This window comes from Oncorhynchus gorbuscha, linkage group LG12 (assembly GCF_021184085.1).
Source record: "Oncorhynchus gorbuscha isolate QuinsamMale2020 ecotype Even-year linkage group LG12, OgorEven_v1.0, whole genome shotgun sequence".
In the NCBI taxonomy this organism is placed as follows: domain Eukaryota; kingdom Metazoa; phylum Chordata; class Actinopteri; order Salmoniformes; family Salmonidae; genus Oncorhynchus; species Oncorhynchus gorbuscha.
The window spans coordinates 30,095,337-30,122,508 of NC_060184.1; the positions used below are offsets into that span (position 1 = coordinate 30,095,337).

Sequence of the window (27,172 nt, forward strand, 5' to 3'; positions counted from 1 at the left end):
ATGTAAGAGGACTCCCGTGGTACAGTGGGGCACAAAGGTATTTAGTCAGCCACCAATTGTGCAAGTTCTCCCACTTAAAAAGATGAGAGGCCTGTAATTTTCATCATAGGTACACTTCAACTATGACAGACAAAATGAGGGGGAAAAAATCCAGAAAAACACATTGTAGAATTGTTTTATGAATTTATTTGCAAATTATGGTGGAAAATAAGTATTTGGTCACCTACAAACAAGCACGATTTCTGGCTCTCACAGACCTGTAACTTCTTCTTTAAGAGGTTCCTTTGTCCTCCACTCGTTACCTGTATTAATGGCACCTGTTTGAACTTGTTATCAGTATAAAAGACACCTGTCCACAACCTCAAACAGTCACACTCCAAACTCCACTATGGCCACGGCCAAATAGCTATCAAAGGACACCAGAAACAAAATTGTAGACCTGCACTAGGTTGGGAAGACTGAATCTGCAATAGGTAAGCAGCTTGGTTTGAAGAAATCAACTGTGGGAGCAATTATTAGGAAATGGAAGACATACAAGACCACTGATAATCTCCCTCGATCTGGGGCTCCACGCAAGATCTCACCCCGTGGGGTCAAAATGATCACAAGAACGGTGAGCAAAAATCCCAGAACCACACGGGGGGACCTCGTGAATGACCTGCAGAGAGCTGGGACCAATGTAACAAAGCCTATCATCAGTAACACACTACGCCGCCAGGGGCTCAAATCCTGCAGTGCCAAACGTGTCCCCCTGCTTAAGCCAGTACATGTCCAGGCCCGTCTGAATTTTGCTAGAGAGCATTTGGATGATCCAGAAGAAGATTGGGAGAATGTCATATGGTCAGATTAAATAGAAATATAACTTTTTGGTAAAAACTCAACTCGTCGTGTTTGGAGGACAAAGAATGCTGAGTTGCATCCAAAGAACACCAAACCTACTGTGAAGCATGCGGGTGGAAACATCATGCTTTGGGGCTGTTTTTCTGCAAAGGGACCAGGACAACTGATCCGTGTAAAGGAAAGAATAAATGGGGCCATGTATCGTGAGATTTTGAGTGAAAACCTCCTTCCATCAGCAAGGGCATTGAAGATGAAACGTGGCTGGGTCTTTCAGCATGACAATGATCCTAAACACACCACCCGGGCAACGAAGGAGTGACTTCGTAAGAAGCATTTCAAGGTCCTGGAGTGGCCTAGCCAGTCACCAGATCTCAACCCCATAGAAAATCTTTGTAGGGAGTTGAAAGTCCGTGTTGCCCAGAAACAGCCCCAAAACATCACTGCTCTAGAGGAGATCTGCATGGAGGAATGGGCCAAAATACCAGCAACAGTGTGTGAAAACTTTGTGAAGACTTACAGAAAACGTTTGACCGCTGTCATTGCCAACAAAGGGTATATCACAAAGTATTGAGATAAACTTTTGTTATTGACCCAATACTTATTTTCCACCATAATTTGAAAATAAATTCATTACAAATCCTACAATGTGATTTTCTGGATTTTTTTTTTCTCATTTTGACTGTTATTATTATTACCTCTCTCATCTTTTTAAGTGGGAGAACTTGCACAATTGGTGGCTGACTAAATACTTTTTTGCCCCACTGTATTTACATACAGTATTTGCAAAAACCCATTCAGGTGTATTTTGTGGCTTTCTAATGATTTAAAGCTGTGCCTTTGCTTCTGCTCTTAAACACACAGTCCATGATGATGGCAGGCCAGTGTGTAAAATGCCTTATTTATATATAGGCCTACTGTAGCTCTGATTGGCTATTAGGTTTTATTTGCTGCAGTGTCTATTAATTGTCCAAATGCACAGCAGCTTTCCCACTCTATATTGTTATAACATTTTCATAAATGCCTTACTCTACGTCACTCTACACATTCTATTAAGGTACTTGAAAATGACCATAACTAAGTGCTCTCGTCTCAGGAAATATACTAAAAAAAGCTATCATATTCTTCCTGGGGGTGTACATGAACAGATTTTAATAAGATTTAATGTTAGTAAAACACTGTCAGTTCCACTTTAAATAGTTAACCCGGACTATCTGCATTTACACTTTTTACACAAACTCTTTTGACTCATCACATATGTGACAAACTACATTTGATTTGATTGTCCTTCACCAAAGGACTCTGCTTCCAATACATTAGTGTCCCATTTGCCTATTCCTTAAATGACAATCAGCTGTGAGTTGCTCTGAATAGTAACCTAATAAATAACTTGTAACACAATATCACTAATAAAAATAAATGTGTCTTCCAATAGCCTACTAGCCCATCTCCAGCTATATACAATTGTTGCTGTATCGGCACCGCATCGATAGCCTGCCACCTTTCCCTGCTAATATACTTCTTAATGGAAAGGCATTCAGTCTGATATAATTTTAGTGCATTTCCATCCAGACATGATGGGGGGGTACTGTTCGCGAGAACACAAAGGTAGGCCTATAGAGAGTGAGAGAGAGCGATTGTAAAATAAATATGTAGTCTTGTGTATGCCTAATCGGGAATTACTGGCTCAGTACGGCAGGATTATACTTTCTGGCCCTGTGGTGTTTTAGAATACGGCACAGTATGCACCTCCTATCAAATGATTTCACCAGTATTTCACCAGCTCACTGATAGAGAAAATTGTTCCCTTCAGTTCCCTTCCTCTTTCCAGAACTGCCACTTCATATTTTAGTGGGTTAGTTTCAGTTTGTTGAGAACCTTCCTACCAAACCGATGTGCCCTTTGGTAGTCCACGTTTGCCACCTCTTCCTCCATCATTTTTCCGTCTTCTTTGTCCTCCTCTTCCACCCCCATGATGACAATGTTTCTGCATTTTAAGTCTTGTATTGCTGCCTTCATTTATTTATTGTCATCCTGGAGTGTATTTGTTGTAGTTTGGAGGGTCGCTACTGTGGCTCGAAGGGTGACATTTTTCTGCCCTTACCTCTGGGATTCATTTCTTGTGGAACTCCATAGATCATCTTAGGGCCTACATTTCTGCCAATACCCCAGAGATCAAATTGAGCTTCTTCAGTTGCTCATTCATGGTGGCCAACAGAGCACTGTTGTCCCTGGAGAATGAAGTGGGGTATTCTCCCTCGGTTTCTCCGCCCATAGTGTTAGAATGTTTGGACGGCAACTTCTCTTCGGTTTTGCTGGATGACAGTACTGATCTTGTTTTGTTTTGCTTGTTGACTAAGCATATGATGAGATAGATCAATATACCCTCCAGTTGGATCGTTTTTTTATGGATAAATGCATAAATTACCAATTTTAAACAATAAAAATGGGGCACTTTGGGGTAATGTATTTCAGTGATGTGCTCGCTAGTTATCCTTATATGGTGTAAATGACCGGAAAATACTGTTGCCATCAACCATGGTTGATTATCTCTTCTCTCCTCACCTCTGCCCTAATTTTCTCTCTTTTCCTCCCAATTTCCTCTCCTTCCCCTCTCCTCTTCTCTCCTCTGCCCTCCTATCTTATTCTTTCCTCCCCCTTCCTTCTATCCCCCTCTACTCTCCTCTACTCCCCTCCAAGCAGGCCTGACCTCACCCTAAAGCTCGCCCAGATGAGAGAGCGATGGCAGCGGATTGTTAGTGTGGCACAGCAGCGAAGTAGCCTGGTGCAGGAACGGCTGGGCCAGTGGCGGTTCTACACCCGGGGTGTGAGGAGGCTAGGGGGGCTGCTGAGAGATGTGGAGACCTTACTTCCTTCTGCTGCTCAGGCCCTCTGCACTCTGCAGCAGCTACCATGTTCCCTGGAGGACTTGGGGGTGAGAACATCATTTAAATATCATTAAATAAATTATCTGTGATGAATGGTCATTCCATTTTAATAGAGACCGTGCTAATTCAGAGCTATCAGGGCAATATTTGCTGTTTCTAAACATGTATGTGATTTTGGAGTACCGCAGTGCACAACACATTTTAGGTGCTGTTTATTTTCATTCCACAACTTGATACACTAAAAGAGAGGTTTTTGATATATGCTGTTGAACATAGTGTTAAATCATTTTTAGATTTTTGTTGTTGTTGTATTGAGTCACTATCAGTACAATCAATTACTGAACCATTTCATCTCCCACCCTTCCCGCCCCCCATCCCCAACAAACCTCTGGCGGCTCCAACTCATCCCCAAACTTGGTCTAAACACAATACTGGGATGAAGACCAACAACATACAAATCGAATAATATGAAACAATAAAATAAAAAGTAACACCTTCTACTGTTAAATAGGCTAACATATGCTAACCCATCATAGGTGAAACTATACAGTAACTCAGACCGCTTTGTCTCCCCTCTGTTAAATAGGCTAACAGATGCTAACCCATCATAGGTGAAACTATACAGTAACTCAGACCGCTTTGTCTCCCCTCTGTTAAATAGGTTAACAGATGCTAACCCATCATAGGTGAAACTATACAGTAACTCAGACCGCTTTGTCTCCCCTTTGTTAAATAGGCTAACAGATGCTAACCCATCATATGTGAAACTATACAGTAACTCAGACCGCTTTGTCTCCCCTCTGTAAAATAGGCTAACAGATGCTAACCCATCATAGGTGAAACTATACAGTAACTCAGACCGCTTTGTCTCCCCTCTGTTAAATAGGCTAACAGATGCTAACCCATCATAGGTGAAACTATACAGTAACTCAGGCCGCTTTGTCTCCCCTCTTCAGCGTGCTGAAGAGACTCTCGCCCAACACAACGGCTTCTACAGACACACCCTAGAGACAGGCAGGCTGCTATCCTCCATGGCAGAGCTACAGACACAGGCCCAGCTACAGACAGAGTTACAGACCTTGCAGGAGTCCTGGGACCACGCCAGGGAGCTACTGGGAGAAAGGAGAATCCTGCTGGAAACTGTTGTTCAGGTATATCAGTCAATCTATTAACCAATCAATTTCTTGGAAGCACTTGAACGCGAGCGCTAATTTGACATTGTAGTCACTTTTTACTTTTTTTTTACATTTAGCAGTGCAATCAGTGCATTTTACGAAGCAAATAAGCTAAACAAATATCATCGTCATAAACTTCAAAATCAGTGCAAGAAGAAAATAAAAATAAACTGTTAAAGAGGATACACAGAACTTTTGCCTCTGAGCTTGCTATTGACCCAAAAGTGTTCCACTAACTGGACATAAATATTGTTCAGAAATTATCCTTACTATTGGACAGAAAGGAGCACACCTCCCTACACATGAACATTTGGGTCGACCAATAATATATTATTTTGAAACAAAAAGACAGAATGCAAAAAGAATGCAAAAAGAGCAGACCTTCTTTTGTTCTTTCACGATAGACAGGGATTCCAATTGATCTGATAGGGAAGATTATGATTAAGGCGGAGGATCTCTAAAATGATATGTAATTATGACACTTCTCTTATTCTCTCTCTCTCCTCCCCTCTCTCTCTCTCTCTCTCCACCTCCTCTCTCTTTTTACCCCATGTTCTTTAGTACAAGCACCAAAACCCCCTTCTTTATGAGTCGGGCTGGGGGTTGGCTGTCTGTGTGATTTGAATGTCTGTTAGCTGCAGTTGACCCACATACCATGTACTGTATCTGTGCACTGCCCAGTGAAAGCCCCCTAACAGCCAAGGCCATCAAAGAGCAACCCTAATCTAAACATAATCCATGCAGGGGCCAGCTGCCAGCTACGGTTAAGGCCACACAGCGACGCAATAACACGGATGAAATTGTATATAATGCATTCACAATTGTCTGTGTATTTCCATCAAAACTCAACTTCAACTCAAATATTTTTCGGCAGCAAGTTGCCTACTTGAAAAAATGGTTTATGTCTGGCCATCTTCTCCGTTGTCCATCATCCATCATCCATCAACGGATAACTGAATCCTACTGGCACAATAGATCATTTTCGGACGCAAAATCTCTAACTGACTGCCACCTAACACTACCCACTACCACCATCATCAAATCAAAGTAAATTTTACAGTTGCCAGCTAACCCTAAGAAACACAGAATATTGGGCACGGTATGGTCCATCACTACTGCTACCACCATCTGGGTTGGCCTCAATTCCATCCATTTCATTTCAGTCATTTCAGGAAGTAAACTGGCATTTCCAATTCTAATTTTACAAAACATCTCATAGAGAGAAAATTAGGGCTGATTTTCCAGACACAGATTAAGCCTAGTTCTGGACTAAGAAGAGGAGATTCTCATTGAAAGCACTTTTCAGTCCAGTTCTAGGCCTAATCTGTGTCTAGGAAACCAGCCCTTAAAGTTGTCACTATGGTTTAGGATGACATTTCCCCGTGTTGATGATGTAAAGTCAGTTTTGCAGTTTTCACTGTAAAGTCTGTAGCTAGGATTTGGGAGATGGCAAGCTGATCCTAGATTTGAACCTGAAGTCAATTTAGGAGCGGTTCCTTTACCTCCGTCTTAAAGGATGGATGAAACCACACCCCTCAGGCTGCTGAATCTGATTGGTTGTTGCTGTGACACAGAGGCAGTTGTGAGCCTCGAAAGGTGCTTGCTTTGAGTCTTTGCTATCCGGACATGCTAGAAAGGGTACAAGTATCGCACCTCATAACCACAAACACGATTTCAACCACCATAAACACAAACTTTTACCCTAACCATAATCCCATCCCTTTGAAAACCCCAAGCAAACCAAATTATACCGTTCTTAGTGGCCATCTAGTGACGACTCACACTTGTTGCTGTCTGTTGGAACCATTATGACCTCATCTGTGAGTGTTGTTTACGACCCCCTTGGGGGTCAGGTTAGTTGTGTGAACCCCTTCCATAGGATCTGCGTGAAAGCAGAAGCCACGGAGGCCAAGTTAAGTGTTGTGTCCAAAATGACACCCAATTCCCTATATAGTACACTACAATGCCTTCAGAAAGTATTCACACACCTAGACTTTTTTCCACATTAAATTGAGATGTTGTGTTACTGGCTTACAAACAATAGCCCATAATGTCAAAGTGGAATTATGTTTTTAGAAATATATATGTGTTTTTAAATGAAAAGCTGAAATGCCTTCAGTCAATAAGTATTCAACCCCTTTGTTATGGCAAGCCTAACAACTTGCTTTACAAGTCACATAATAAGCTGCATGTACTCACTCTGTGTCCAATAATAAAGTTTTACAATGCCTTGCAAAGAAGGGCACCTTTATAGGGGATGGTTGTTTAGCAACAGAACCGACTCATGCGCAACTATGTAGCGAAACAGACATGGTTGGCAACATGTAAGCCATATTTCGTCTCCAATGTTTATTGAAACATAAATATATTTGCACAGTGAGCACCTCTCTCAAATACATTGTTACAGTTGTTGGATAGTTATCTAGCTAATTTTAGCCGCATTAACATTGACATGAAATCAGTGAAAACACCTACAAACAAGACATGGTATCAAGAACAAGATTAAATAAGCTAAAACGAGCCACTTACAAATCATTCCAGTCTGACCATGAATCATGTTGTTTCATCTGTCATTCTATTGATTAGCAGTCTGACCATCACCAAAGATAATAACTCCATTGCCAGAGAGGAAGGAAACCGCTCAGGGATTTCCCCATGAGGCCAATGGTGACTTTAAAGCAGTTCGAGTTTTGACTATGACAATGTTTTTGATCCAACTGAAGAGATAACATTTTTTTGTACTTTTACCCCTTTTTTTCTCACCAATATCATAATATCCAATTGGTAGTTACAGTCTTGTCTCATCGCTGCAACTCCCATACGGACTCTGACACACTGCTTGCCAAACCGCACTGCTTTAACACTGCTTGATTAACCCGGAAACCAGCCGCACCAGTGTGTCGGAGGAAACACCGTACAACTGACGTTCCAAGTCAGCTTGCAGGTGTCCTGCCCGCCACAAGGGGTTGCTAGAGCGCGGTAGGACAAGGAAATCCCGGGCCGGCCAAACCATCCCCTAACCCGGACGAACCTGGGACAATTGTGCGCCGCCTCATGGGACTCCCGGTCACGGACTGCTGTGACATTTTCATTTTCCACAAATTAGCAAACATTTCTAAAAACATGTTTACACTTTGCATGTGTAATTGATTTCAGGCTGTAACACAACAAAATATGGAATATGTCAAGGGGTATGAATACTTTTTGAAGGCATTATACTTTTTACCAGAGCCCTATGGGTCCTGGTCAAAAGTAGTGCACTAAATAGGTATTCAGGAGGCCAAGTCAAAGAGTTTATGTCAGCCCCGGTGAATGGGAAATCCCCATGCAATATAGGCAAGACCCAGATACAGACACAGGAGGCAGATTTAGGAGGCCAAGTCAAAGACTTTATGTCAGCCCCGGTGAATGGGAAATCCCCAAGCTATCAAGGCGAGACCCAGATGCAGACACAGGAGGCAGATGGTTGGAGTTTTACAATGTTTATTAATCCAAAAAGGGGTAGGCAAGAGAATGGTCGTGTACAGGCAAAACGTCAAAACCAGATCAGAGTCCAATAGGTACAGGGGTCAGAACCGAGAAGACTATAAAAACGAATAGAAAAGGAGTACAGGAAAAACACGCTGGTTGACTTGACTAAGCATACAAGATGAACTGACACAGAGAGACAGGAAACACAGGGATAAATACACTGGGGAAAATAAGCGACACCTGGAGGGGGGGAGACAATCACAGGAACAGGTGAAACCGACCAGGCCATGACACGAGCACAATAGTGGAATCAGGCTAAGACAATGTCTGAAATAGAGATAGGTAATTGTCATTATAGAAAGGGAAATCCACACCAATCTCCCACTCAAATGTGTGACTGAATATTTGATTAGAGTTGGGGTAACATTTGTGTCTTAGTGGTATATTCAGAAAATGCATTTGAAACTTTTGATTGTGGATGTGGAGAGGTGTGACCTGTCTATTTCTGGGAACCCTTTTTGCCCATAGAATAATATAATTTACCTAAGTCACGCTATTCAATTTGTTTTTTGCTGAACTGGACTGTAAACTAATACTGTCAATGAGATTGTTGAATTTACCTTCTCTATATCTTGTAGAATTGGGGCCACTTTCAAGTCAGACTAGTCGACAGCGCACACGAACTGGACGAGCTCAGGGACAGGCTGAAGCAACCGCTGCCAGAGAGGCTGGAGGAGCTACAGGGTGAAGCGAAGCTCACAGAGGTGACTACCTTCTTGATCTGGATCTGTGTGTGTGTGTGTGTGTGTGTGTGTGTGTGTGTGTGTGTGTGTGTGTGTGTGTGTGTGTGTGTGTGTGTGTGTGTGTGTGTGTGTGCGTGCGTGCGTGCGTGCGTGCGTGCGTGCGTGCGTGCGTGCGTGCGTGCGTGCGTGCGTGCGTGCGTGCGTGCGTGCGTGCGTGCGTGCGTGCGTGCGTGCGTGCGTGCGTGCGTGCGTGCAAGTGTGTGTCTGTGTGTGCTTACGTGCAACTGCGTGTGTGTGTGTGCATCCCACTTTGTGATATTGAGCTGTGTATATTAGTATCTCTCTGTGTGGGTGGATTTTAACCTCTCTGTGCTGTTAGCTTAGAAGGTAACACTTGAGGTAAGTCATTAGGTGAGTAACACTAGCTAGGTTTCCAACCAATTCGCGACCAATTTTTATGCGAATAATCTAAAATCAGCATAAAGAAAATATGCGTATTTACCCACCAGAGGTGTGTTTACACCAAACGGAATTGGTGCGATCAGGGTGTGATGAGGTAGTGCACACAAATAAAATGTATTTTTCATGTAACTTTCATAGAGTGATAGTTTTGTCACCAAAACTGTTGCGTTAAATAGCAAATGTATGTGACTACTTTGGTCATGACATGTGTGCTCTAGCCAACAACAGATACTGTGCGGGTAGGCTATACATGATGAGATTAGCCTATTATGTACAAGAGCGATAATATATTTATTTGTCATCGGTCATCATTTTTCCATAATAAGACCCTCAATATTTATTTGAAAGGAGCATCAAGCTCATCACCTTGCGCTTTCACCACCCTGTGAAGTTCATCATCATTTATGTCATCTGTAGCCTAAAACTGCATGGTTTCTAAGTTGTCGTGGTTGGACCACACACCATATCATCGGGTGACTCATAAAGGCGTTTCCACCGACATTTCTTGCATAATACATTTTATCGATACAAAAAGATCCCACTGATCGCAAATGATCTGTCGGTATTCATGAAATTGTACCGAAACTTTCTGTTTACATCACAGCTGTCATAATTTTTTATACGGTATGACTTTACTCGTATAAAAACTGTGAATGGAAATGTGCTTACTGACATAGAAATTGCCAAGACATTGATAATGATAAAATCAAACATCTAGATATAATGTAATACTGTTTTATTTCAATTCTGCGGAATAGCAGCACCTCAGACCTGACAAAAGGATAGTTCACTCAAAAATATATTTAATATTTTGCTCATTCGTCCACTATTAATACAATCTACGAAAATGTGCATGTCTGCAGTCAAGTTTTCAAGGTAGAGTACTTTCAGAACAGAGTTTTTCGCATCATATGAAACCTGCACAACGTTTTGGGATTATATTAACAGTGCACTAATGAACAAAACACTAAAATATAGTTTTTGAGTGAACTAACCCTTCTCTTGCGACGAGCAATCCCGGATCCGGGATCGTAATCTTAGCCTCAAACGAATTAGCATAACGCAGCGGACATAAATACCCCTAGAAACTTTTCCTATTCATGAAAATCTCAAATGAAATTAAATAAATATATTCAAACATAAGCTTAGCCTTTTGTTAACAACACTGTCATCTCAGATTTTCAAAATATGCGTTACAGCCAACGCTAGACAAGCATTTGTGTAAGATTATCATGGCATAATGCTATGCTAGGCTCTGCTGGCAGCAGGCAACATTTTCACGAAAATAAGAAAAGCAACCAAATTAAATAATTTACCTTTGAAGAACTTCGGATGCTTTCACTCAGGAGATTCCCAGTTAGATAGCAAATGTTCCTTTTTTTCAAAAAATATTATTTTTGTAGGAGAAATAGCTCCCGTTTGTTCATCATGCTTAGCTGAGAAATCGACCGGAAAATGCTACCTATACAACACCAAACTTTTTTTTAAATTAACTCCATCATATTGACAGAAACACGGCAAACGTTGTTTTGGATCCATCCTCAAGATGTTTTTAACATATATATTCGATAATATATCCGTCGAGGCAATTGGTTTCTCATAAGAAGCGATTTAAAAAATGGCTAACTCAGTATTTTATGCAAGATTTTCTGCGGGAGACACCATGTGACCACTTGCTATATATGGTCCCTTACGGCTATTCTTCAATGGAAATGCGTAAAAAGCTGTATGCTGTAGACACAATGCTGTAGACACTGTAAGGCTCTCCAGAGGGTAGTGAGGTCTGCACAACACATCACCGGGGGCAAACTACCTGCCCTCCAGGACACCTACACCACCCGATGTCACAGGAAGGCCATAAAGATCATCAAGGACAACAACCACCCGAAGCCACTGCCTGTTCACCCCGCTATCATCCAGAAGGCGAGGTCAGTACAGGTGCATCAAAGCTGGGACCGAGAGACTGAAAAACAGCTTCTATCTCACGGCCATCAGACTGTTAAACTGCCACCACTAACATTGAGTGGCTGCTGCCAACACACTGACTCAATTCCAGCCACTTTAATATTGGGAATTGATGGGAAATGATGTAAAACATATCACTAGCCACTTTAAACAATGCTACCTAATATAATGTTTACATACCCTACATTATTCATCTCATATGTATATGTATATACTGTACTCTATATCATCTACTGCATCTTTATGTAATACATGTATCACTAGCCACATTAACTATGCCACTTTGTTTACATACTCATCTCACATGTATATACTGCACTCAATACCATCTACTGTATCTTTCCTATGCCACTCTGTACCATCACTCACTCATATATCTTTATGTACATATTCTTATCCCCTTACACTTGTGTCTATAAGGTAGTAGTTTTGGAATTGTTAGCTAGATTACTTGTTGGTTATTACTGCATTGTCGGAACTAGAAGCACAAGCATTTCAAAACACTCGCATTAACATCTGCTAACCATATGTATGTGACAAATAACATTTTATTTTATTTGACACCTTGGGGAATACGTGGAAAACATAAGCTCATTCGTGGCTCATTCACAGCCATATAAGGAGTCATTGGCATGAGGCGGTTTTAAAAAATGCGGCACTTCCTGATTGGATTTTTATCTGGGTTTCGCCTGTAACATCAGTTCTGTGGCACTCACAGACAATATCTTTGCAGTTTTGGAAACGTCAGTGTTTTCTTTCCAAAGCTGTCAATTATATGCATAGTCGAGCATCTTTTCATGACAAAATATCTTGTTTAAAACGGGAACGTTTTTCATCCAAAAAATGTAATAGCGCCCCCTAATGCATAACTGGTTTTAATCTCATTTTGTGGGCGGCTGTTAATCAAGGTCTCATTGGAGAGGTACTTCTATTGTGAAGAATGAGGATAACAGTGGCAAAGATAGTCAAATCAAGTGCAATCAGGTTTATTTAAAGTGCATTGTCCATGGGTCTCAACACACTTTACATAATAAGGCAAGGGAAAAAAAGAAAGAGAAAACAATGTAGGAAAAGGAGGGAAAAAGGGTAAATAAGTGTTTAGTCACATCCCAAATGGCACACTATACCCTATAATGTATTACTTTTGACCAGGGTCCATAAGGCTCTGGTCAACAGTACTGCATTATATAAGGAGATGGGCCCCATTTGGGACACGCACTAAGATACGAGGAGAGACATGGTATTTTTTTCTTGTCTCTAATACACCTTCTTTGGCTTTCTTAGCACACACATTTGCTTGTTTGGGTTTGTAATTTCATCACTGCAGCTATGGAAAATCATTGCTGTGTTGGGTATCACTCTTGTCATGCCAGTAAAAGTTGTTTGAGTTTGAATTTGACTGGGGGAAAGTGAATTGATTGAGGTGAATTGATTTTTTTCAGGCACTCACAGAGGGGCCAGAGTTACCAACGGGTTTTGGGGGCTCCCATTATCCTGCCACCCACTGAGTCCCACTATTATGAGTTTCCTACACTCCTCCCTGTTTCCCCCTTTCCCCCCTCTCCCCCTTCCCCCCTTCACTTCCCTCTTCTCCCCTCCCAGTTATCCCCTTGCTCCCCTCCCCCCTTCCATAATCCTTGAGAGAAAGAGAGAGAGACACACATACAGAGACTGAGAGAGAGAAACACACATGTACCCGACTAGTATGCACTTAATACAGCACCGGGGTGCCTGACCGGTCAGTGGTGTGTGTGTTGTGTACGTGTGTGTGTTATGCAGGAGAACGAGGCCTCTCTGGAGTTGTGGGCTGGTGGAGTGAAGGAGTTGTCCACCATGAAGACGGATCTGTCCCAGTACATCTTGGCCGGGGATGCTACCCTACTACAAGGACAGGTGGAGCAGCTGCACTGCCAGTGGGAGGAACTCTGTCTAAAGGTGAGAGGGGCATGGATGGAGAGAGAGAGAGAGATATAGGGAAAGAGAAGTAAGATGTCGGTCTGTCAGTGTGTGTGTTAGAGAGAGAGGAAGACTGATTTTATTTGAGAGAGTGAAAGTGGATGAGAGGGAGGGAAGGTAGAGATATAAAATAGAGTAGTCACTAGCTATGTTCTGGCCACACAAAAGGCTCCTCCACTACTGGTGCTTTGACCGGTGAATGTGTGTCCAGCGAGTGGAGACACACACAAAACACACTCATTCATGGCAGTGCAACAAGAGAATAGGAGCAGCATGGAATGGAGGGAAAAACTGACAAGTGACTGAATGGGGTGCCACTACTGGGCAGCAAAAATACATTTGATACTTGCATTTCCCCAAAATATTATTTGAAAATGTAGTGTTTCTATTTCTGATTAAGATTTAAGAGTTTGACATTAGATAGTGTTGAACATTTGATATTTCCAGTGTGCCCTTTTAATATCTCCTCAATAGTTATTTGCACATACTGTGTTTCAGGGGTTGAGGTTCTGAATCCCTCTGTAAGAGACATTAGTATTTGTGCTCTCATGTGGTATAATATTTTACTAATGATGTACAGTACATCTTTGTCAGTGAGAGAAAGATTTACTGTTTTTTTGTGGGGGGGGCAGGATTTAGTTTGATTGTTTTGAGACCTAATTGGGTCCTGATACAAGCACATGGGCGTTTTGAACGCTGTGGTCAAACGGTCATTCATAGTTCTGTTGGGGTTTGTAACTGAATTTGTCTATTACTGACTGTAAGACGAAATGATCGCAGCACGTGAGTGATTTGAATGCCTCTGTTGGAGTTTGTAACTGAATTTGTTACTGTTACTAACTAAGTTAAATTCCCATGCAGACTAGTTTTAATAATGGTGAATGGAGGTGTTTAGCTCTTTAGCTGAGCAGAGGTCAGTAATCCAAGCTACAGTTACATCTCCCTTTAAATCAAAAACAAACAGAGCATTTTTGTATAAATGCCTGTTAGTCATCAGAAAAAAAAACAGTAAACATTTTGAGATCAATTTCCGTGTCTCCACTTTAGCATGTATTACATACATGCTTGTATGCTTCATAGAACCACAATGGAGCCCTTATATGACAGTGTCCCCACAACACATGGCGCCGTCCCCAGAAGGCTAACAGGTTGCAGGTGGAGCCAGTCACTGGAATGGCTGAGGGACAGATGGCCAGCCAGGGCTGTGGCCTGCCTGTGTTTCAGGAGACAGCCGCTGTCCCCTATTGTTGTGGTGGCAACGCAACTCCTCACAGGGTATGACAGGTCACAATAGAAACCGCTCCTAATGGAATATTAAGAATTTTAAGCCTCAATGGTAAGTTAAGTGAGAGAAAGAGCCACGCTTGTGAAAAACAAAACAATGAACAGACAATGAAATATTGGCAACCCAATGAACCAATATCTGCCAGTTAAGATCTTTGACCTCAAACAATCAGCATCCCCTCCTTTGTGGAGTAATGGGAATATAATTATCACATTAAGCTCATATTAGGAAAATGGACCATATTAATTTTAGGTTAAAAAAAAGCTTGACTGTCTTGAGGCCTCACTCAATTTACTTGATTATGGGGAGTCCACCAGGGTTCTTGCATTTGCATTGCCTTATAGTGAACTGGTACACACAACGGTTGGGATCAATTCCATTTAAACTCAGTCAATTCACAAAGTACACTGAAATTCATTTTCCTTGTTGCTTTTCAATTTACAATGAAATGTGTCAGAGGTCCACACTTCTGGAACAAGCCAACTTTATATAACTGGGTCAAACTTGCATTCAGCTGCTTTAATGGGAATAAGACTATGTACTGTAGGATATTTGTACCATGCCTTTCCACTTGTGATATCTTCTGGTAGAACTAGATTATTCACGGAATGGAATAGACAGCAGGGAGGTTTTATCACAAGTACTTTTGGGCCTGTACAATTTTGCATTAGTAGCCAAAAGCACTCTTGAAGTAGCCCCCTTACCGATAGGCATCGATAGCATGGGAGCTGGAGAATACAACTAAAAACCTTGCTCGCATAGTGATACAAAACCAATCCAGTTGGATTGGCATTTTCAAAGTCCTTTGGCACGTCAGGGTATTATTCATGGGCTACTTTCAACAAACCTGCGTTGTATGCTGTTATCTTTTCAATTTAGACTCAACCTCACTCACAGTTTAACGGAGATGCAGGTATTCAGCTTAATAATAATGAACATGGAGTGATACAAAACAAGAGAAGCACCTGGACATGAAAACAGAACCAATACTGCCTGATGAGTGAGGGTACAGAGTGCTAAATAAAGGGGAAGTAATCAAGGTGGTGAAAAAGGCTCTGCGTTCATGATGATGGGGTGCAGGTGTCCGTAATGACGGGTTGCCAGGACCGGTGGTTAGAAAACCGGGGGCGTCACGCACCAGAGTGGGAGTAGGTGTGACAGTACCCCCTGACACACTTCTCCAGCCGCCGGACGTCGCCGGGCCAGGAGGGTGGCTCCGAGGGCTCTGAGTGGGCCAGTCCGGATGGAGAAGGTGGAAATCTCGAATGATGTTGGGATCTAGAATGTCGTCCACCGGGACCCAACACCGCTCCTCTGGACCGTACCCCTCCCAGTCCACCAAGTACTGGAGCCGACCCCCACAACGTTGGGAGTCAGGAGGGGTGTCATGGGGGGTGGCATCCACCAAGGGACTAGAAATCACCGGCCTGAGGGAAACATGAAAAGAGGGTGAGATCCGGTAGTTAGGGGGAGCTGTAATCTATATGTCACCTCGTTAATCCTCCAGAGGACCTTGAACGGCCCCACAAACCGGGGGCTCAGACTTATTACAGGGCAGGCAGAGTGAGAGGTTCCTGGTGGAGAGCCAGATGGAACACAGGACCCTAACTGCGGTGGCGATCCACATGCTCCTTCTGACGGTGCGCTGGAGCCTCACGAGGGCATCATTCCAAAACTTTTCTGCGTGCCTGAACCACTCATCCACTGCAGGAGTTTTGGTCTGGCTCGGGGTCCATGGCGCCAGGGCTGGCTGATATCCCAGAACACACTGTAAGGGAGTCAGCCCAATGGAGGAGTGATGCAATGGAGGAATTCTCAAACCTGTTAGACTGAGGCCGGTACCTGGAAGTGAGGCTTACTGTGACCCACAGCTTCTCCAAAAAGGCTTTCCATACCCATGACGTGAATTGGGGGCCACATTCGGAGACGATGTCCTCAGGAAAGCCATCGTGCCCTGAAGACCTGCTGGAATAGTGCCTCAGCGGGGTATGAAGACCAGAGGGATAAAAATGGCAGGATTTAGAGAATCTGTCCACGACAACCGTAATAGTGGTGAAACCATTAGACAGAGGGAGATCCGTAACAAAATCTATGGACAGATGGGACCAAGGCCGTTGAGGAATGGGAAGGGGAAGGAGTTTCCCTGCTGGAGTGTGCCGGGAGATTGTAGGTCAATTCATGCTCCATATGTGCCCCTAACGGGTGACGTCCTGTGCTGACGTAGGCCACCAGTACTTTGCGGAGATGGATGAAATAGTGTGGGTAATACCTTCGTGTCCAGCGGCGAAGGATGTGTATTCCCAGGTCAAGAACTGACCCCACATCTCCGTGAGGACGTAGATACACTCAGGAGGGCAGGTAGCAGGCGCGGGTTCCCTCTCCAGAGCATGGCGGCTGTCCACATTTACATCACAAAACACGGGGCCAATGATATGAGAGGATGGAATGGTGGCGTGGAGGGCATTCACAGGACTCTCACCCGACGTGGAACCACAAGGTAAGGGTAAGCAGGTCTTCTGATATCCGGGTGCCCATGCAGTGATTTTAATCCTCGACCAGGAGATTGTGGGGTAATACTGTTGGAGCCACGGGAGGCCGAGGATGATTTTGTGTACAGGAGCTTTGGTGATGAGGAAGGGAAGGCTTTCCCGGTGCAAGGGTCCCACAGTGAGGGCGAGTGGTGCTGTGATGTGTGTGATAGTGCTGGATCCCAATGGTAGTTTATCTAAGGCTTGGACTGGAAAAGGAGAGGAGAGCAGATACAAGGTAATGTTCAGGGAGGAGACAAGGGCCTGGTCAATAAATTTCCTTGAGGCACCGGTGTTCGCTAGAGCCGTAGGGACAGCCCACCCGTGAAATGGAAACCAAGAAGTGCTTGGCGGAAAATGCTGAAGAAATACTCACGCCTACCCCGGGAGACAAATTATCACCGGGCCGGCCCTCTGCCCCAGTGGACTTTGGATTGGGACGCAGCGGACACTCCAGGAGCTGGTGCCCGAAGAAGGTTGTACAGGCTGATGGCCATTGATGTGTGCGTCCAAGGAAAGGTTATCATCCCGGCATGCCAACTCCGTCTGGACCTCCTTGAGCAGTCCTCTTTGGAATAGGGTGCCACAGTCTGGAAGATGAGTGTGTACTCCGCAGCGGTCTGGGCACCAACCCCTGGGCAGCAGGGAAATTACTGTGGCAACCTTGGACCTCTCTTTCGGCGAAATAGAGGGAGCACTGTAGGAAGTCACAGCATTTGGATGGAGTCCAGTCATATTTGTCCGGGAGGAACAGTTGGGCATCGCTGACCAGGGTGGACTGCTGTGTAGGATGGGGGACTGGCTCACTGGGACGATTCTTGGTAGAAGGCCCTTCGCTAGTTGGAGGTGAACCCTCTCGGGTGGTGTCGAGGCAGTGGAGGACGCGGAGGACCTCGTCTATAGCCGCACCCAGTTGCACCAGCTGATTGTGGAGTTGGAGTAGTCCCTGTTCGTCGATCATCTGGTAGATGTCTTCCTCTTCTGTTGCTTCTATGTTTTGAAGCAGTATTCTGTAACAGAGATGCAGGGAGTCAGGAAGCAGGTGCAGTTGTTGAGTTTAATAATAACGAACATGGAGCATTACTCCCGTGTAGGATGAAATAAAGGGGAAGTTTCAAAGTGGTGATGAAGTCCAGGTGTGCATGATGATGGTGTGCATAATGATGGTTTCCAAGACCGGTTGTTAGTTAACCGACGACATGAGTAGCAGGAGCAGGAGTAGTTAGTTGACAGTGCCTGTTTTTGTGTTAAATGTGGCCAACTTCTCAGGTTTTTCTGTTATGGCCTGGGGTGTTGAAGTAACTTGACAAAATATAGCATTTTGGACCTGAGATCTGTTTTTTGTTCATCAGAATAACATTACTGAGGGTATTATTTAACTTAACTTTCAGTTAATGCTGTTAAAGTGGCTAAAATGATTCATTAAAATTGAGGTGTGCATATAGTTCCAGACTGGAGGGGCTAGCTTGAGTGTCAGTCTGTTTGTGCTATCATGTCAACTCCCTCAATGTCATGCCATGTTTGCAAATGATTAGGCGAAAGCACAAACAGATCTGGGACCAGGCCAGGAAAGACCCCCATCACAATGTTTTTTTCCATATCTGATTGTCAATCCCTTCCCCTGTTAGTCTATCAAGCAAAATCCAGTCCTCGAGGATCGCACTTAACATAGGTTTCTGTTGCTCCCTTGAACTCAATTGCAAAGTGCAGAATCCAGCAGGCACTGGGAATTGAGTTTGACACCCTGTCAAGAAACCTAATACATGAATGCATGGTACATTCCAGTGTTTCACATGGGGCAACATATACTCACCCTCCCCCTCCCTTCTCTTCTCAGGTATCCCTACGCAGGCAGGAGATCGCCGACCGGCTCAGTGCCTGGACCATCTTCAACGACAAGAACAAGGAGCTGTGCGACTGGCTGACCCAGATGGAGAACAAGGTGTCGCACAGCGGAGACATCAGCCTCGAGGAGATGGTGGAGAAACTGAAGAAGGTAGGAGGAAACTGGGGTATGGTGCACATTTTAGGAAACAACCTCAGGTGTGGTGAAACTGAATGAGGTAAGAGGTAACTGGAGTACAGTGCACATTTTAGGACATATCCTCCGATGTAAACCGCATATAAAATTGTCACTTACAATTGGCGACATAGTGGCAAACATTTTTGGGACAACGTAAAAAACAAATGCTAACATTGCCAATTTAGTTTTGTGTAATTGCTTTTGACAATGTAAAAAGGCACATAGAGGGTGTTTTTGCTCCACGACAATCCTGGTCACAACCCATTCTTTCAAGAAAAAAATAACTGTCTTCTCAAACTGAAACAAAGCATGTTTGGAATGGATACGCAGTTTACCTTACCTTGCAGACCATGCTGGGTCCATAGAATTATACACAGATGTAGGATCTTAATTTGATGACCCTGTTGCTGAAGAACTTTCCTGTAATGCAGGAAATGTAAAACTTGTAGTGGATTTGAGGTCTAAAAAGTCTTCTGAAGTTTGTAATTTCCACTTTGAAATTTCAGACTTGATTTTCCCTTCTGAAAAATGTATCAACCTCTACAAAATGTTCAATTAAAGGACAATTCCGCCAATTTATAAACAGTTATCATGCTTAGTATATATGTACTATTGTAAGATTTGATACACATTTTGATGTTTTATCATTTTTGTTAGACATACTGCACGATTCATTGTTTTTGTCATTTTGAAGCTTCTGTATTGCGCTCGTCTACAGCATACTACGATTCCCAGGGTGCATTTAATCTCCCATGATGCAATTCTAAGCATGCAGTTACTGTAGCTTAGCTAGCTGGCTATATCATGCCCAGACAAAGCTTAGTCTATATACGTAGAGAGGTTGATAGCTAAGCCCAAAACCGAGGCATGCTCAAATATGTGGTAAAACAGATAGGGTTGGCTTAGATTGTTGATAACATGTTAACTACAATATATTTCATTCCCAATGTATATTGAAAACATAAAGTTGCACAATGAGCACTTGTGTCTCAAATACTTCATTAACGATGTTGATTAGCTAATAAATTTTAGACATGTTATCATAGACATCAGTCAAAACACCTCAAAACAAGACACGTTAAGAACAAAATCAAACAAGTTGAAACGAGCCACTTACGATTTACCATGTGGCAGTTTCTTGTCATTGTTGCTATCTGGCCATCCAGAACAAAAACAACACACAGCCATCTGCCCCTTTTGAAGCGTGCACATCATTTTCGTGACGTTGTCAGCTAACCCTTTTATTGCTTATGGCACAGGTTATGAGTGCATTTCATATTAATTTTGGGTTGGAAATATATTTTAATGCTTGCATGAATGTCATGCTGAATATATGTTCATATTAATAATCAGGTTTCAACCTTTTCATGCGAGTAAAATGCATGTCGGATAAAACATTTTTATGGCGGGCCTGATGGAAACAGAAAATTGATGGACTCTTCTCCCACTCTGTCACGGATGCCATGGTTGCCCTTAGTTTGAAGATGTAATTCAGAGACAGGTGTTTATACAACAGCCTTCTGTGTGTTATCTTGTCGACTCCCTCTGCATATTTGCAATCAAACAGCAGAATTTTCTCCATCTCCTTAGCCATCGTACTCTAATTCCACTGAGCATTCCACTGATTTCTAAAAGTTGGTAGTACAGAAAGAGCAACACTTTTGTAGTTCCACTACGTGATATCTTTTTTTTTTAAAGTCTCGTTAGAGAAGACTACCTACACATACCAGCTCATGTTATAGACAGAAGCGTTCTACAGTACATGGCAGACCAATCCATTATCTCCTGGCTTTTTCCGTGGCTATACAAACTATGTTCATAATTTAACAAATTTATTCATATTTACAGATGGCATACACGTCTGTTATTAAGACACATGAAAGTTCACATGTTCCAGAATGCATTTCTGACCTAAATGTTTACTTTCAATTGCCTCTCCTGTGAAGTAGTGACTCGCGACACACGCCTAGTTTCCTGAAATGAGTCACATATAGCAGGGAGTTTCAATATAATCGTAAAACTACAGACGGGTTATATAGATTGCTGAAAATGACTATCCATCATTTATTGTATTAGTCATCTCAGTGAACATATTTGAAAACATGACAGAGGTGCAATTTCTTGTTTTGCTCATCAATAGACAGTCAACAGACATGAAATCATAAAATTACTCTAAAACTGTGTAGGACATCACTAAATACTTCATAATAACAACTCAAATGTTAAGTGGGGGAGTTGTCCTTTTATTATAATCCACATTAACATTTGCTATTGCTGCAGGATTATTTTCCCACTGTAGCAAATGGGCTCAAATTAAGATCCTACATATGTCTGGCTGTGTCTTTAGTGGCTATTGATCTGAATAGTCTTGATTGGTATGGTAAGCAGTGCAGTGAAAATCTCTGTAGATTCAGACCCAATTCTGGTTAGATAGATTAACTTTTTAATCCCTGGTGGTTGCATAACCACTAGAGCCCCAGCTCACACACACAGTGTAGCCCAGACGATAGAGGTAATGTGGGTGTTCATCTGAGGGAGTCTGCCAGGTGTCCTCAGGCCAGTTGACTGGACTGGGGAAATGAGTCCCTGTGGGCCTCCCTCATCTTGGTACAATCCACTCCTCTTATGAGAATCACACCCAGTCACTCTCCCACTTTTTTTAACCTGTATTTTGCATGTTTGTGATATTATATATCACATGCTTGGTTCCATAATTAGAGCGGTAATCCTACAGAGTGTACCATTTCTGACAGAAACGTGAACAGACAAAGTAAACAGGTTTACATAGCATTTTTTACTGTATGTAAGGCAGAATGGGTACATGAGGATTTGGCCAACCCCTTTCGTGCTGTACAGTAAAACAATGTCCCTTTCTATTGAATTTAGCCTAGATAACGCCTCATTTTTTTTCTCATCGACGGTAGTCATTTAGTACACAGGGTGTGTTCATGTTTTTGATGTGGTGTGAGAAAAAATAAATCAATTCAACGCTTGAAATAGAAAGTGATCTTTGTTTAGCAGCCCTTTCTCTTGTGGGCACCCCTTGATCAAAGCTTAAAGCAGAAGTTCATGATTTTAGAACTTGATGTTAGCCAAATAAAATTCTAATAATAATAATTTAATAGGATCTCAATGGTTAGCCACTATAAACTACAGCTAATTTTAGCCACCTCTAGCTAACAATCAATGGAAGCGATAGGGGCAGTCTTTTTTGTATGGACTAATCACCTTTAAGTAACATCACACATATGGAGTTGATTTCAGCTGATTTAAGTTTGGCCATCACATTAAAAAACTTGCACTATGACCACAATTGTTTGAAAGCCCCCCAAAAATTAGTTGGAGATACCTGAGTGAGTGGGTAGCCGAAATAGCAGGGGGTGGGCTGTGAGAAGAAGTTGTTAGCTAGGTCATTGACCCCCCCCCCATTCTATCTGTTGTAAATACATATTTGAAATGCACTTGATGTAGCTGAAAGTACATTATTTGAAATATATATTTGACCCAGGTTTGATAGTCTGCTCCCTCTCCTTGAAAGCAAAAGGCAGATTTCGGTGATCTGAAAAGAAAAGTATTTTTCTTCAACTTCTTCTTCATAGGACTGTATGGAGGAGATCAACCTGTTCAGTGAGAACAAAAGCCACCTCAAGAAGCTGGGGGAGCAGCTGATGCTTGCCAGCGACCAGGCCAAGCAGGCCCAGCTCCACGGCACCCTGAGGGACGCCAGGGACCGTTGGCAGCACCTCTTCCACCACATAGAGGCCAGGTGAGGCTAGCATATTTAAAAACCGGACTCAGGTTTTTAAAAATGTATTTCTAATGACAGAGACCGTATGAAATGAAGGGGAGACTGAGAGAAGAGCCGGGATTCATACCCATACAGGCTACTGCTACTAGCAGCAGATAACCTAAGCGGTTAGAGTGCTGGTCCCGGAATGGAAAGGTCTCTAGTTTGAATAATATAATAATAATAATATATGCCATTTAGCAGACGTTTTATCCAAAGCGACTTACAGTCATGTGTGCATACATTCTACGTATGGGTGGTCCCGGGAATCGAACCCACTACCCTGGCGTTACAAGCGCCATGCTCTACCAACTGAGCTACAGAAGGACCAATAACTCACTAACTCAAAAAAAGTTCTGGGACACTGTAAAGTCCATGGAGAATAAGAACACCTCCTCCCAGCTGCCCACTGCACTGAAGATAGGAAACACTGTCACCACTGATAAATCCACCATAATTGAGAATTTCAATAAGCATTTTTCTACGGCTGGCCAAGCTTTCCACCTGGCTACTCCTACCCCGGTCAACAGCACTCGCCCAAGCCTTCCCTATTTCTCCTTCTCCCAAATCCATTCAGCTGATGTTCTGAAAGAGCTGAATAATCTGGACCCCTACAAATCAGCCGGGCTAGACAATCTGGACCCTTTCTTTCTAAAATTATCTGCCGAAATTGTTGCCACCCCTATTACTAGCCTGTTCAACCTCTCTTTCGTGTCGTCTGAGATTCCCAAAGATTGGAAAGCAGCTGCGGTCATCCCCCTCTTCAAAGGGGGGACACTCTTGACCCAAACTGCTACAGACCTATATCTATCCTACCATGTCTTCGAAAGCCAAGTCAACAAACAGATTACCGACCATTTCGAATCTCACTATACCTTCTCTGCTATGCAATCTGGTTTCAGAGCTGGTCATGGGTGAAACCTCAGCCACGCTCAAGGTCCTAAACGATATCTTAACCGCCATCGATAAGAAACATTACTGTGCAGCCGTATTCATTGATCTGGCCAAGGCTTTCGTCTCTGTCAATCACCACATCCTCATCGGCAGACTCGACTGCCTTGGTTTCTCAAATGATTGCCTCGCCTGGTTCACCAACTACTTCTCTGATAGAGTTCAGTGTGTCAAATCGGAGGGCCTGCTGTCCGGACCTCTGGCAGTCTCTATGGGGGTGCCACAGGGTTCAATTCTTGGACCGACTCTCTTCTCTGTACACATCAATGAGGTCCCTCTTGCTGCTGGTGAGTCTCTGATCCACCTCTACGCAGACGACACCATTCTGTATACTTCCGGCCCTTCTTTGGACACCGTGTTAACAACCCTCCAGGCAAGCTTCAATGCCATACAACTCTCCTTCCGTGGCCTCCAATTGCTCTTAAATACAAGTAAAACTAAATGCATGCTCTTCAACCGATCGCTACCTGCACCTACCCGCCTGTCCAACATCACTACTCTGGACGGCTCTGACTTAGAATACGTGGACAACTACAAATACCTAGGTGTCTGGCTAGACTGTAAACTCTCCTTCCAGACCCATATCAAACATCTCCAATCCAAAGTCAAATCTAGAATTGGCTTCCTATTTCGCAACAAAGCATCCTTCACTCATGCTGCCAAACATACCCTTGTAAAACTGACCATCCTACAAATCCTCGACTTTGGCGATGTCATTTACAAAATAGCCTCCAATACCCTACTCAACAAATTGGATGCAGTCTATCACAGTGCAATCCGTTATGTCACCAAAGCCCCATATACTACCCACCATTGCGACCTGTACGCTCTCGTTGGCTGGCCCTCGCTTCATACTCGTCGCCAAACCCACTGGCTCCATGTCATCTAAAAGACCCTGCTTGGTAAAGTCCCCCCTTATCTCAGCTCGCTGGTCACCATAGCATCTCCCACCTGTAGCACACGCTCCAGCAGGTATATCTCTCTTGTCACCCCCAAAACCAATTCTTTCTTTGGCCGCCTCTCCTTCCAGTTCTCTGCTGCCAATGACTGGAACGAACTACAAAAATCTCTGAAACTGGAAACACTTATTTTCCTCACTAGCTTTAAGCACCAACTGTCAGAGCAGCTTACAGATTACTGCACCTGTACATAGCCCACCTATAATTTAGCCCAAACAACTACCTCTTTCCCAACTGTATTTAATTTATTTATTTATTTTGCTCCTTTGCACCCCATTATTTTTATTTCTACTTTGCACATTCTTCCATTGCAAAACTACCATTCCAGTGTTTTACTTGCTATATTGTATTTACTTTGCCACCATGGCCTTTTTTGCCTTTACCTCCCTTCTCACCTCATTTGCTCACATTGTATATAGACTTGTTTATACTGTATTATTGACTGTATGTTTGTTTTACTCCATGTGTAACTCTGTGTCGTTGTATCTGTCGAACTGCTTTGCTTTATCTTGGCCAGGTCGCAATTGTAAATGAGAACTTGTTCTCAACTTGCCTACCTGGTTAAATAAAGGTGAAATAAATAAATAAAAAATCCCCTAGCCAACAAGGTGAAAAATCTGTCTATGTGCCCTTGAGCAACGCTCCAGGTTTGCCGTTGATAATGACTCACCCTGGCTGTGACCCCACTCTCAGGGAGAGTTGGTATATGCAAGAAACATATTTAGGACAAATGTAAGCACCCACCAAATGATTGCTTCTATAACTAGGCCTACTACTACTGCTTCTACTACAATACTACAATACTACCACTACTAGCACTACTACTACTTCTACTACTACCACAATCGTAAGGGTTACAGAAGCTGCAACAAGACAACAAGCGACTTCATATCCTTCCTTGTCTCAGTTTGGTGGGTGAACCTTTCTTTTATTCAATCTCCCGTCTGTCTGCCAGGTCAGGTGCCACCGTGGCCGAATGTTGACAGTTGCTTTGTGCTCTTGAGGAGGCCAATTTCTTTTAAACAAAATTGTATTTGTCACGTACACAGTTTACAGCATTTATGAATGGTGCAGTGAAATACTTGTGTGCTAGGTCCCTCGATATTGCAGTACAATAATCAATATCAATAATAAAAGGCCAAATGTAAAATAAAAAAGATCAAGTCAAATAAAAAAGATCAAGTAATTAGAAGAAGGTAGTATGCAAAGTAGTAACTGATATGTATGATTAGGAATGTGCTATGTCAAGTATGACTGTATTTACAAACATAAATTGAATAGTGACTAGGTCCCGCAGTTAAATAAATAGTATAAATAGAGCAACAGTATTGACAGTATGTGTGGTTGTGTGTGTGTGTGTGCGCGCTTGTGTGTAAGGTTTTCATGTATGGAGATTCAGTGTTGCAAATAGTTTCTAGCAGCAGATAGAGACTATTTACATGTTAAAGACTAAGCCTGTTGGTCTGAGACCCGATGCTCCGATACCACAGCGCTCAGCTTGTCTGGGTGACAGACACCACAGACACAACGGATGGCACATTGTTCATAGAGTGCTGCGAGTGTTGTTCACAGTGGCAACATCGTTTAGCACTACGGCTAGTCAGCTTTTATGCTAACCGGATAACAGATGCTGACGGGGTCCAGGCTATTATTAGCGCCAGTAGGCTATAGTGCTGTTTCCTATTGTTTAGCCCCCACCACGTCACGGCTAATGCAGGGTGACAGAGCCCCCCCATCCCCTTCTCCTCCCACTCCAACTTGCTTGGGTCCCCTCCACTCTTGGGCTGACCAAGGGGGACTCGGAAGGCAGACGTAAGGCCATATGGTACAGTCCTAGACTTTTGAGGGGGGCCATACACACTAAATCCCCTCTGATTCCAAGACGGTTCATCTGTCTGTGGATACACACGGTGGCTGGCTATGTAGACAGTAGATGATAATGACTATAATAAAAGTGATTGTACAGCAGCTGCAAAGCTGAAGGAACATTGGTGAACTACAGGGTACAGTGTGAGTTACTTTAAAGTTTGTGCCGTAGTGGGTCCTTGACTATTCTTTGGGGGTGGGCCATCACCACTCCTGACACCTATATGGGAAACAAAGGCTGTGTGTTGCTAGGTTGAAACAGGTATGACACGTGCC

General features: G+C 43.1%; 1 protein-coding gene across 7 annotated transcripts in view; it reads left to right on the plus strand.

Annotated features, from left to right (window-relative positions):
* LOC123990855 (nesprin-2-like) overlaps positions 1-27,172 on the plus strand; it is a 253,676-nt gene that overhangs the window by 202,673 nt on the left and 23,831 nt on the right. For 6 of the 7 annotated variants that reach the window (XM_046291782.1, XM_046291785.1, XM_046291788.1 and 3 more), the window contains 6 exons: positions 3,538-3,772; positions 4,682-4,876; positions 9,010-9,135; positions 13,321-13,476; positions 19,148-19,306; positions 22,933-23,099. In XM_046291782.1, coding sequence (XP_046147738.1) covers positions 3,538-3,772; positions 4,682-4,876; positions 9,010-9,135; positions 13,321-13,476; positions 19,148-19,306; positions 22,933-23,099 — 1,038 coding nt within the window. The remainder of the gene's footprint in view (positions 1-3,537; positions 3,773-4,681; positions 4,877-9,009; positions 9,136-13,320; positions 13,477-19,147; positions 19,307-22,932; positions 23,100-27,172) is intronic. The other variant, XM_046291783.1, reaches the window with a different exon arrangement.